Raw genomic sequence first — 12470 nt, forward strand, 5'->3', positions numbered from 1 at the left:
TAAAAGAAAGTGCCTTGTGTTTTATGAAGCATTATGAAACCATTCAAATTTGAAATGTGGCATTTTCATATTTCCCTTTAAAAGTCATAATCCCAAACCTATCTGAAAAACTGCATTTCACATAGAAAGTTCTCCATGATGTAATTTTGCAACCACCGAGTTTAATTTAAGTGGCAAAAGAAGGTCAGAAGGATGTTAACTTGGGAAAATATCAGAAGTTTTTGCAGCCATATTAACGACTGCAGAGTGAATCAGAGCGAAGACTCACTTCATGATGGGAATTCAAAATGTCCAGGTGCTGTTAATAAAATAGAACAGAATCAGATGAAATCAAACCTAAGGTAGCTCAGTCACAAGCATTTACTTCATCTTTCTCACTCCTTCACAGGACAGATCCAGCTACCTTAAGATCTGTTTAAGTTCTTTAAGAAAACATGATAAGAGTAACTTGACTACAACACTGTAAATATGGAAACAAACCAAAACAGGTTTGCCACTATTAAATTTAGACAGCTGCAATGAACACAATCAGAAAAAACATGTAAAAACAGAAACATTGTTAGTTTTAAAATCAGAACAGAAGGAAACATCTGGAGCCAGATTCATAAATCCCAGATGAGTTTACATCTAATGTGTTTGAGCACATTTTTCATAATATAAAAATATATATTTTTGAACACTTTTCATGCTTGCACTTTTTATACTTTTACTTGCAGCAATAATCAGTCTGACATGATTATTTATTCATATTTTAAATAGTGCTGCACAAAATAAAATTCTAACTCCAAGGTTTTTATTTTTATATAATTACATCTCATTAACTCCTGATTTAAACAGTCAGCCCTTAAAGCTGCAGTAAATAATTATTCAAAGTATTTTTTATATTATATGTGTCATGACAGGATAACATGTAAAAAAAAACATTTGTAGAAATCCGCTGCTTGATCAGAAACAACCAATTCAGAAGAAGACTGAATTTAGATGTTACATTATAACATCTGAAATCTACTGGCTTATGTCTAAGTGTTAGTAAAATATGTCTGATAAATGCAAAATCATAATTAAAAGACTTTATAACAGTCTGTGTTTTTGAACATGTAGCCAAATAATAATCAATAACCATTTAATAATATTCTTAAGAAGCAATTTAAATTATAAAAATGACAGAAAAAATAAAGTAAAAAAACAACTTGTTGAATATTTCTATGAAAAACTACATTTACTTGGAGTCACTGTAATAAAACCTCTTCCATTTTACAGTGAAAACACATAAATCCATTCAACAAACTGCAGAACAAGTGATGATGAAGCTAATCCTGATTAGCAACGTTAGCTCACTGCAAAAACATCTCATGTCGTTCTCTAGCTTCTACAGCAAATATTTTCTTTTTTTCTTATTTCACGTTACAAGAACTTCTCAGTAAGTTGTATAAGTTTTTGTACTGACTATATGTATATGAAAAAGTACTAGCTCCCCTGGCAGATTTCTCCACTTTTAACAAGAAATAATCTGCCAATGGAATGAATCCATTGTTTTAATATTGACAGGTTATTTACCTGAAACAAGCTCATATATCTTTTTCAGAACTTATTTGTGAATCCGTATGTCTGATTTTAAGTTTACTAGACAAAAATACTTTGTAATATTTAGAGTTTTTGCGGTGCATGCATCAGGTCTTTAACAGGAACAGAAAGATTTGTTCATCTCGAAGGGAACACTTAATCAACTCTGTGCAAAATAATTACAATTTCTTGCAAAATGTGACTTTCCATCCATTCAAAGAAGAGGATTTTCACCACAGTAAGGTGCTTTAAGACAATAAGTTCATATTAATGAAGCACAACCTGATAAAAACACAAATTCAAAAGAAATACCACCCTGAATGTCTGGAGTCTCCAGAGTGACATGCAGAGGTCTGGAGGTCACAAGTGTCCATCTCTACCTGAGCATCGTTAACATTCAGGGTCATCTGCTCTTTCTGTCCCGGCCGGTTCCATTGCTGGCGACGCCATCCAGCTTGAGGTGAGCGGCACCATAACGTTTGATGAGCGCTCCGGGTAGCAGAGCCATGAGCGCAATGGCCAGCAGCTGAGCCAGCGTCCCCCATGAGAAGATGTCGTCCAAAGAGGACAGTTGTGACAGGACGGAGCCCGTACGCACACAGATGAAGTTGTAAGGGATTAAACCTTGGAGGAGGAACAGCAGCTGTGTCATAGTATCTGCGACACATCAGTGTGATTAGTCATTTTTATGCTTTTTAGCTCACCTATTAATACAGAGAAGAAGAAAATGGATAGAGGGATGTTGAGGACAGGACAGGTGATGTTAAGGAACCAGTTAGGAGTCATGGGGAAGAAACGAAGGAAGAGGAGGAAGAAGAATAAGCTGCTACGATTCTCTTCCACCTGACAGGAAGACAACAACAGGAGACTCCAGGAAAGAAATATGACAAAGAAAAAGGTTTTGCAGGAATTCAAAAACGAAAGGCAAGACGTGGTTAGGAAAGAAGTTGTGAGAAAAATGTTCAACTTTTAATCCACCAATTCTTAGAAAAAAAGCTTTACTAGTGCAAAACTTCAGTTCAACAACTTTTATGAGTTTAGTTTAAATTGAAGAGATGTTCATGAAACCAAAACGTTTCTGATGGGAGTAAAAAAAATGTCAATATGCAAGCACTAGAACTTAAAGATATATGACACTTTTAGGTTTCCTTTGCATTTTATTGAGTTATTTATAGACCAAAAAGATGAACAGAAAACTCAGATGCATTTTGTTACACTTTCATGTTTTCCCTTAGACGAGGTTTAACCCACTTATAATCAGCTTTATCGGACCCCCGTCAGGTTCATTTTTCAGTCATACTTGCACTCTTATTCTTTCATTTAAGTGCCACAACTTCAAACTAAACATTTATCAGCAAGCTAAAAGTTAGCTTCAAACTAAATATTTAGCTCTGAGCAAATGATTTAGTCAGAAGCTACATATTTAGTTTGCTAACAAAATACTCTGTTTGCAAGCTAAATAATTAATATTTAGTTTATTTATATTGACTCATTTAGTTAGCAAGCCAATTATTAAAACATTTCCATTGGCGGTTCACTGAACACTATGCTCTGCACGGCATTGTTTTGTCTGTTTTTACTTTTTAAGTCTGAAAATATTTGGCTTGCTAACTAAATTTTTAGTTTTGAGCTACATATTGAGTTTGTAATTTAAATACTTAACTTGCTAAGTAAATGTTTTGTGTTGGACTAAACATTTAGTTTGGAAACAAACTACCTGGCTTGCTGAAGAAATATTTAGCTAACAAAATATTTAGTTTGTAGTGAAATATTTAGTTGACATATGAAATATTTATCTTCCTAATGAAATATTTAGTTTGAAACTATGACATTTATTAATAAGTAACACTAATTTATGACTTTAAAACAAATTACTTCTATTTTTTTTCTCATGGCAGGTTAATAACCCAGATTATTGTTTATTATTGCTTCTGTATCTTCACAAACTCCTAGCATTTAATATGAACATGAATGAATCCATTTTAATCTGAGTTCTTTTTGACAATGTATCAACACAAGATGGGCTGCAAGTTCATCTCAGATATGAGCTGCATCTATTGTACCAGATGTCAGAATGTCTGTCTTAACCTCCCTGTTGGATTCAGGTTTTTCTGCTTCATTTCCAGTTGGGTCATCATTTCTGACACTCAGAAAACATCCAGAATATCACTGAAAACAAGTTCAATCCTTCAAAAAAATGTGTCAATTCTCGTTTACCACACAAATAAAGGATAAATGACCAATCTAGTGAAGACTGACCCACTTACCTTCATCTGCAGCAGAGCCACTTTCTCTGGGAAGAAGTGAACCACATACTGCTTCCCAAACGCCGAGGACAACAGGAAGCAGAACGTGGAGCCGAAAGTGGCGAGCAAGCAGGTCAGCATCAGACCCACCCAGGGTCCGAAAATCGCCCCCCCCAACATGTTCTGAAACAGGGGAGATTAGATGGAGGGAAGGGTTTTAGTTTCCCTGCTTTCTGTTTAGTTTCTGTCAGTGTGTGACTCACCAGGAAGGAGGAGCCAGGTATGGCGAAGGACTGCTTATAGAGGTAGGCGCTACAGAACAGCAGCAGAACGTAGCTGTAGTTCTCCGTTTTGTAGAACTTAAGCGTCTTGGCCAGTTCCTGTAGTGACTTCAGGTCTGATGGGAACTTCAGCCTGGACAGAAAATCAAAGGAACACACCATGGTACACTAATGTGAGTTTTTTTCATTTGCTACTAAAATCAAGTGGAACACAATAAGAATGAACCTAAAGCACAGCAAAGAAAATTGACAAGAGATTGACTGAAAAAGAAAAATGGCCCATTCTTAAGCTGATTTCAAATGGAAAATCATATTGACTGTGCAGTACTTTCAGCTATGGTGCATTTATAAGCTGGTTGTATTTCTCTTTTGTTATTCATACACAAAATGTTTTTTGGTTATTTGTATTGTTCCTTACCTGACTGAAACACCTCTAGGAACTTTGTCGTTGTTTTAAACATGTTAAAGATTGGAAGCCCCGTCTGTGGTATTGTCTTTAAATAGTTTGCACCCTTTACACATGTGGGCATGAAAATAGACATGAATACGTTGACGCCCATTGAGTGGGTGGGTCTGTTTGCTGCGATATGTCACGGCTTCCGCCATATTTAATGTGGAGTAGCTGCCAGTAAGCTAATACAAGTGAATGGACCGAACTTTACAAAGTGCCGTTCTGCAATACCTGTCTGTCACAGACACATTCTCTCACACACACTAATATATGTACTAATCAAAGAAAGCACTAAAGACAGTGCTTCTAACTTTTATCATCTTGTCCTGTGGGAGAGGTGTGTGCTGTTTATTTTTCATTGAAATAGATCCAGTTTATTTATAGATCTACTAAGATAGTAATATTAGTAATATACTAATCCATTCTGTATTGCAACTATTTAATTGAAGCTAGAAGTTAGCTTCAAATTAGCAGGAATTAACTTTAGTTCTCTACTTTTGTGTGAGAAGCCATATCACGGTTGTTTTTGCTTGTTGTTATTGTTCCCAGCATCGGATCGAGGGGAATCTGAGCCAGAATCCTGTGACACACAGGCAGAAGAATCCAGTGCAACCAATATCTGTGGATCTCAGAGGAGCGAGTTATTTTAATGTTACTCCGGCAAGAGCTCGTTTATTCAGAACTGCGCATGCCCAGAGCCAGAAAAGCCGTTCTCCCTGTTAAGACTCACAGTGGCACGACAGCGCCTCCACTGGCAAGAAGCCACATGCACACAACACAAATATCTATAAATATGGGAAAAGAAAGAAGAAAAAACAATGACAGAAGCCAGGACTGATTCTAATTCAAAAATAGGGGGTGTAGTGATTTTTTTTATTTTTTTTAACTGTTCTCAACTCACTACATTCTCATCAGGTATGTTGTGTAAAAAATATTTACTTTGATTACTTATAAATTGTGAGACATGGCCTCCCCCCTTTTGTCATGTTATTACTGCCTGCGGGAGAGGACTCGGAACGGGCAGTAATAACACGATTGTTTTCTGTTTGTTGTTCTCGTCAGAAATAAATCGAGAAGGAAATCCCGTGTCACGGCCCTGATTCTTCAATAAAACCAGCACAACGCAAAAAGGATCCGTCATAACAGTCACTGCTTAGGATAACATTCAGTTACCTGCTAAGTAATATTAAGATTGACTGTCGAAATCAGCCCAAATTTTGAAATCTATATATCCCTAATCTGAAGTAGAAAATGGCTTTCCTCTCACTTTAAATAGTTCAAATTCAAACAGAGCAAAAACTTGAAACCGGACAGAAAAAACAGAATTATAGAATATTCAGTGACCATGCTGTGTGTCTCAGAGTCAAAGAGTAACTGGATATATTCATTTCAAAGATAGAAATAGCATGACTGCTTGTAGACTTGAGAACAGACTAGAAGACACTTCTGAAAACTCACACTGCAAAAAGAAAATCTCCCGTCGGTCTGCCTCCCCACCCTGCCTTGAAACTTAAGCTGCCGACTTTCCTCTGCCACCTGCTTTCACGTCCAGCATTACTTATTCTTACAAGTCAGAGGACAAACATCCAGCCCTCTTACTGGTCCACTTGGTGGTTGACGCGGAAATGTCCCGACATGTGAAACTGAATGGATATATGTACAGTATTTGAGGAGGGATACTTCCCGCTGACTCTACGAAACATGTTGTGCCTCAGCAGAACACTCTATACAAACACACACACACACACACACACACACACACACACACACACACACACACACACACACACACACACACAAAAAGAGGAATGAATAGATGTGGGATCACCCCAACATGAACAGTTAACCCTTCAGTTTCCTTCGGCTAAGAAAAAAAAATTACTAAAGGGAATTTAGTTTACAAGATGCCTGGATCATTTAGTCATGATTGTGAGTAATATCAATTTACTGGACACACACACACACACGCACGCACACACACACACACGCACGCACGCACGCACGCACGCACGCACGCACGCACGCACGCACGCACGCACCACACACACACACACACACACACACAACACACACACACACACACACACACATAAATGCTTTCTGCATTTGGCCTCAGAGTGTCTGGCTCAGCGTTATTCTATCATCCCTCTGCAGTATCACATTTAACCATTTTAAACTCCCCAAGTGTTGGGGTTTTATTTAATGCACAAGATCTTGAAGTTTAACTCAACAAAATAGTTTAAGGGATTATTTTGGTATTTTGAGATGTGTGAAATGTCATTTATGGTTTTTAAGTTGCTGAAATCTCCTGGTGTTGACCCATTCACTTCGATTATGGGTCACCTTGTCTCAGCTTCAGGGAATCCCCTTCAGCTTTTGAAATAGATACGAGTGGCTCATCAGAAGATTTGCTGCTTCCTATTATTTACCTTTTTATTCCACGTCAGAAGTTCTAACAGTGAATGGAGTCAGTAACTGTGTTTCCATTGGCCATGTTGTTGTGCAATTTTGAAAATAAATTTGATCATAAAGTAAAAGGCATTTTCAAAAAATCTTAGTGCCAGAATGGGGTGGGAGGTTTTGTCCTATTGAAATTGGTTTATTCCAAAAGTCCAATGGAAACACTTTGTTCACATCACATAATCAACAATCAGATGTTACCAGTGGGAAAAATCATGAAGAAGAAGATGGCAGGAAGTAATTGGAGGATTGGCTGGCTAACACTTAAAAGAATCAAAACATTTCTTGACAGTCATGGTGTGGAAACTGATCTAGTCTCTGTTAAGCTATCAGAGAATATAGTTAGCGAGTTTAGAGGCGACAGCCTAAGCAGCCGACTGTTAGTTGAACCAACTCAATTAACCAGCTAATGGAACTGGTTAATCAGCCAGTTGAACATTAACCAACTAATATTAGCATCTTATTCTTGTTTGATGATAACTGGCACAGTAGATAAAGGTTAAATGAAGTGTTTTGAATAATAAAAGCTTTAAGAAAACTACCAACATTAAAAGCAGTTTAGCATTTGTATTTTTAGCTTGCAAATACAAAATAACAAGAAAAATAACACAAAATAACATCACAAATATGAACGAGCAGGATTATCTTTCAGTTTTCAGTAGCAACCCTAAAAGCATCCCTTTCTATTATTGTTGTTATTTACTTTGATTTCAAGTCAAAGTTGATTTGGAAATCGACCCCCAACGAAATTCTGACCACAGCAAAATAATACATACATTTATGACATTGTGAACCACATATACAACAATGCCTAAAAAAGAAAATAGCACTTTGGCTTATTAAACTGAGGTCTACAGGCTGATGACTTTCATTTAAAAGAGAAGATAAAAAATATCACAATGACTCCTGTAATAATAAAAGAAGGTAAAAATGTGAAGGTAATTTTATTCAAATAGTGTATCACATTTTCAGCAAACTGGCATTACAAAGTGCATTACAGGAATTAAGAGGAAATACAATCAAAATAATAAAGCAAAAGAAGAAAAAGCTAATCCAAAGTAAATAAACTAGGTGCTACTATTCAGCATTGCTAGATAAGTGTAAGTAAGTATCCTCTGGTCTTACTGCTCGAAACTGCAAAAAAATGTTTTTTTACTGAGGTTTCACAAATCAGAAAAAGGTTTCACAAATCCCAAACATGGTTCTAAATATTTTGTTACTAGCTGAGAATAATGAGTCTATGTTTGAAGAGTCTAGGTGTTGTACTTTTTAACCTAGAGTCGATTAAAGATGCGGAAGGTAGTGAAAAATGAGGTGGACTCCCTGTAGCCATTCAACAAATCGGAAGCTGGAATGGAAACCAAGTTGAGCTTCGTCAGTCTCCCACAGTTTGGAAGTAATAAGAGAAACTAAGCGTTCCTGTTCTGGAGGAAATTTTTCTGGATTCTACGTTTGTTCTCAGTCATTTTCTGGGTTCAATAACATCAGTCTATCTGCTTAATAATCTAAAAATGAGATGATTTTTTTAGATAAATAGTGCGTACTTTACAGTTTCTAAAGCTAAAGAGTGACTAATCTAATTAGTTTAGAATGAAGAAGATAAAATATAGTGGATTGAACCTGCTGGAAAAGAAAGAATCCCCTTTGTCTGTACGGTCAGGCTGGACTGAACCTCATTTAAAACAGTGTGTTAGTTACTACCTGTACTCTCGGACGGCCTCTCCCTCCAGCTCAGGCCCCGGCTGGAGCCGCGTCGGCCCCGGCTGGAGCCGCGTCGGCCCCGGGGGAAGGTGCGTCGGCCCCGGGGGAAGGTGCGTCGGCCCCGGGGGAAGGTGCGTCGACAGCAGGTAGAGGTAGACACTTGCAGTCGCCACGATGACAGTTAGTCCCGCTAAGGAGCGCATGCTGTCCGGTCCAGAGAAACTTTCCTCCTGACGGGCAACTTTCACCAACAACTCAGTTTGAGCGCAGAGGAAGTACGCCCGGTGGACGCCAGGTTGCCATGTTCTGGTTCCGGTGGACGGCACCGGCTGAAAGGGGGTCACTTTCCGAGAGGCAAGCCACATATGACGGCTGACATTCTGCCAGCGGTCGGTGCCCGGATCGTATAGCAGCCTGGTGAGAAACAAGTGTCTTCATTCAGTACGTGGAAATGTTTTTTTTCTACTTGGCTACACATTCCGTTATCCAAAATACCTAGAAATATTTCTTTATTTCTGTGAAATATTAACATATTTGCTAGATATTAACTTATTAATTTATAAATGAAATAAAACATAATGCTCACTAATAATTTAACCACATACAATGCTTTGAAAAAGTATTTGTCCTCAGATTCCATGCTTAGTTTGCTTTTTGTATTTATTCGGGCTGTATATATATATATCTGTATCTATCTATATATAGACAGGAGCTTTCTTATATATATAGATCTATATAGAGATATATATAACTATATATAGATCTATATCTATATCTATATAGATATAGATCTATATATATAGTTATATATATATATATATATATATATAACTATATATAGATCTATATCTATATCTATATAGATATAGATCTATATATAGTTATATATATATATTTATATATATATATATATATATATATATATATATATATATATATATATATATATATATATATTTATATATATATATATATATATATATAGTTATATATATATATATAATATATATATATATATATATATATATATATATGTCTAGAAAAAAACATGTTTGATGATCTGAAACATTCATCAATATTTGTGCAGCAGAAGTATAATACGGTAAGTGAGGGATCATACTTTGACTTTTATGCCACAATTCATGCACAGTTTCTGGATTCTAATATGCAGGAAGAGTACAGAAGTGTCATGAAACCATTGAAATAAACAGGTGATAAAAGTGTGGTGGGATAGGGTTACAGTTCCACCCCCTCCACTCTGCAGGTGCAACAAGAGGTGCACCGTTGATTGGTGGCCGGGCTCCAAGGTGTGTGAGCGGCAGCAGGATCTCTTGAAGATGAGGAAGAAAGAGTTGAAATAAAAAAGAAAATAATGATGGAAGACTTTAAAGTTATATCAAAATTTAAGATTGGACAGGATGATTGGGTAAGTCCTATCAGTTTGTAAAATGGATTAAAGAAAGTTATTGGAGATGTAGAACTAGCTCAAGTTTTAAGGGATGGGAGCTTTCTTATTATTTGTAAGAATACTGAGCAAAAGAATAATTTCCAACATGTAGTGTGTATTTATACTTTTTCATTGCTGATACAAGAAGATGGAAACTGTCTGATAGCAGGGCCCAAAAATTAAGTCTTCCTGAAAAAATGAGAGTGTAGACTTTATGATAAATCATGTTCTAATGTAAATATATCAAATTACTGGATTAAGGAAATTTCCAGTCTACTACATGCTATCACACATCATTTTTGAGAACTTGGAAAAAGTTGCTCTTTATTTCCCAAAGTTACAGATATTTTGGCTGCCTGAAATATAATCTGTTCCTCCTCCATGACATGTATATGTATAGATTATATGAATAAAATGACTTTTGATGTTGATAAGACCCCGGGTTATTGATTATCAGGTCTGTTTTACACAAGCCAGGTTCCTGTTGAAGAAAGGAACCAGATCTTGTTTCCAGGCCAGGAGACGGAATCTGTTGCAAAGCTAACATTCATTGAATCAAGAGAATCATCACATCCCTGCAACTCCTTCCAGTCTGATTGGAGATTTTCAGACCCACAACTACACTTTCATTCTTACTGTGATGGAAGTGATCAGGATAATGCAAAATGATCTATTTCAGTCCAAAGAGTTCAATTGTTAAATGTTGCCTTGGATAAAGGAAAAAAAAAAAAAAACAACATACTAGAAAAACATTTCTAGGATTTCATGGACTATTTGAAGTACTTCTCTCTATATATTGTAAATATTCATTGATACTCTACACATGACTAATACTGCATTAATTGGTTGTCTGTGTGTTTTTACAAATTACCATTCCCTCCTGCAGTCGAGCCAGGAATTTTCTGATCTGACCTCATCAACTAAGTCATTATTCATTCTAATATCCATATATGTATTATCTGACATAGAAAAACAAACAATTCAAGCTGCTGCACCCTCCACCCTTCAACATTTTGCAAGAAGCAGAAGCAGATTTCTAAGATTAACATTTTATTTTCCAATTGTTTTAGTTTAGTGCAATGCAATCTTTATAGGAACATGTTTTAAGACAATGTTTTTGCATATTTTTATAAAATTAGAGGTGTGGATAAAAGGAACATATTTCTCAGATATAATGAGCACATAAACAGATTTGGAAAGTAAATAGGTGCAAAAATGGAAAGATTTTCTTTCCTCTTTATTCTCCATTTCTTCACTCCTGCAAGAAGAAAATAAGCACAAACACATTTCAGTAAAACCATAACACATTTTCAAGTAGCTTACAGTTAAAAATGATCACCAAAATGCTTTCGTTCTAGATGCTTGATGCTTTGTCACATAGGACCAGATTGGTTTGTACAGCTTTTACTCCATAATAATTCTAATAATCATTATCAGGTTATCTTTAACTGCTAAGTTGAAACCTGTTTGAGCTGAAACATTAATTTAAAAAAATCACCACAAAATCTGGAAGGGAGAAATATTTTATAGTGAATGTTCGAAATGTTTTGGAAAGAAATGAAAGTGAAAGAAAGTGATCATTTTTACACTCACTGAGAAAACTTTTAAGATTTTGAGAAACACTCAGTGATTGGTTCAGGGGGGGCAGCCTTTACTTCTCTCTGTTCCCCTCTCATTTCTGCAAGGGCCACGTCTTCTGGAACAACTGAGACACCAAGATCACACAAGAGTTTCAGTAATAATCCTCAAGTTTCCTTCAAATTACGGTACAAGGACTGTACCTGGTGAGTCCCCATGGGACGGATGGACATCAACTCAACTCCGACAAGAACAAGGAGCAGCAACAGAACCTGGGCTTTCATTTTCTGAGAGGACGCAGACAATCAGTGGGACACAACTGGTTTATGATCATCAAAACAGAAGATTGAAATGAAAGCTCACCTCAGGTGCAGCGCGTTAGCTGGAAGTTATCAGCAGATCTGATTGTGTTGAGCTCTCAGAGGTTTTGGAGTTTACACGTACTGGACTAACAGGTATGAAAATGGGCGCGGCTCTATAAACTATTTTAAGAATGCCGGTCCAAACGTGTCCCTGAAACAGTTCACTCATTGTCATTTTAAGAACAGAGAACAGCCAGTTGTGTGGCTCAGCTGGTGAGACTGAATTGTTCATAAAACTTTCTCTTTATTGTACTTTTCTAGAAGCTGTAACCAACAATAACTTTGTCCATTTTACCTACTTACACTTCTTTCACCAAATTAAGACTTTAGCAAAAGTGTATTTCAAAAATCTGGTTAATAGTTAGAGATATTAGGTACACT

General features: G+C 36.5%; 1 protein-coding gene and 1 long non-coding RNA gene across 3 annotated transcripts; both read right to left on the reverse strand.

Annotated features, from left to right (window-relative positions):
- Positions 1-9049, reverse strand: LOC129357573 (transmembrane protein 41A-B-like). Of its 2 annotated transcripts, XM_055026698.1 has the most exons (6): positions 8703-9049; positions 4073-4223; positions 3831-3992; positions 2268-2406; positions 1944-2187; positions 1-298 (listed from the first exon to the last, which is right to left on the reverse strand). In XM_055026698.1, the coding sequence occupies exons 1-5, from the start codon at positions 8903-8905 to the stop codon at positions 1967-1969; spliced, it is 876 nt and encodes a 291-aa protein (XP_054882673.1). In that variant the 5' UTR covers positions 8906-9049; the 3' UTR covers positions 1-298; positions 1944-1966. The 2 variants fall into 2 exon arrangements, with proteins under 2 accessions (XP_054882673.1, XP_054882672.1); XM_055026697.1 differs by having other exon boundaries at positions 1-2187.
- A 1664-nt stretch (positions 9050-10713) lies between these two features.
- Positions 10714-11949, reverse strand: LOC129357574 (uncharacterized). Its single transcript, XR_008605505.1, has 3 exons — positions 11931-11949; positions 11743-11854; positions 10714-11407 (listed from the first exon to the last, which is right to left on the reverse strand). It is a non-coding gene; the product is annotated as an uncharacterized LOC129357574 (long non-coding RNA).
- Positions 11950-12470: the final 521 nt, after the last annotated feature.

The sequence above is a fragment of the Poeciliopsis prolifica genome, unplaced genomic scaffold (genome assembly GCF_027474105.1).
Source record: "Poeciliopsis prolifica strain line A6 unplaced genomic scaffold, Auburn_PproV2 SCAFFOLD258, whole genome shotgun sequence".
In the NCBI taxonomy this organism is placed as follows: Eukaryota; Metazoa; Chordata; class Actinopteri; order Cyprinodontiformes; family Poeciliidae; genus Poeciliopsis; species Poeciliopsis prolifica.

What these genes read in the sequence shown, in the direction of transcription:
- LOC129357573 (XM_055026698.1), bottom strand. Translation starts at nt 8,905, where the DNA reads ATGCGCTCCTTAGCGGGACTAACTGTCATCGTGGCGACTGCAAGTGTC. An exon ending in TACCTGGCTCCTCCTTCCTG is followed by an intron (nt 3,993 to 4,072) that starts GTGAGTCACACA and finishes CCCCTGTTTCAG; the next exon opens with AACATGTTGGGGGGGGCGAT. An exon ending in TGGCTCTGCTGCAGATGAAG is followed by an intron (nt 2,407 to 3,830) that starts GTAAGTGGGTCA and finishes TCTTCCTGTCAG; the next exon opens with GTGGAAGAGAATCGTAGCAG.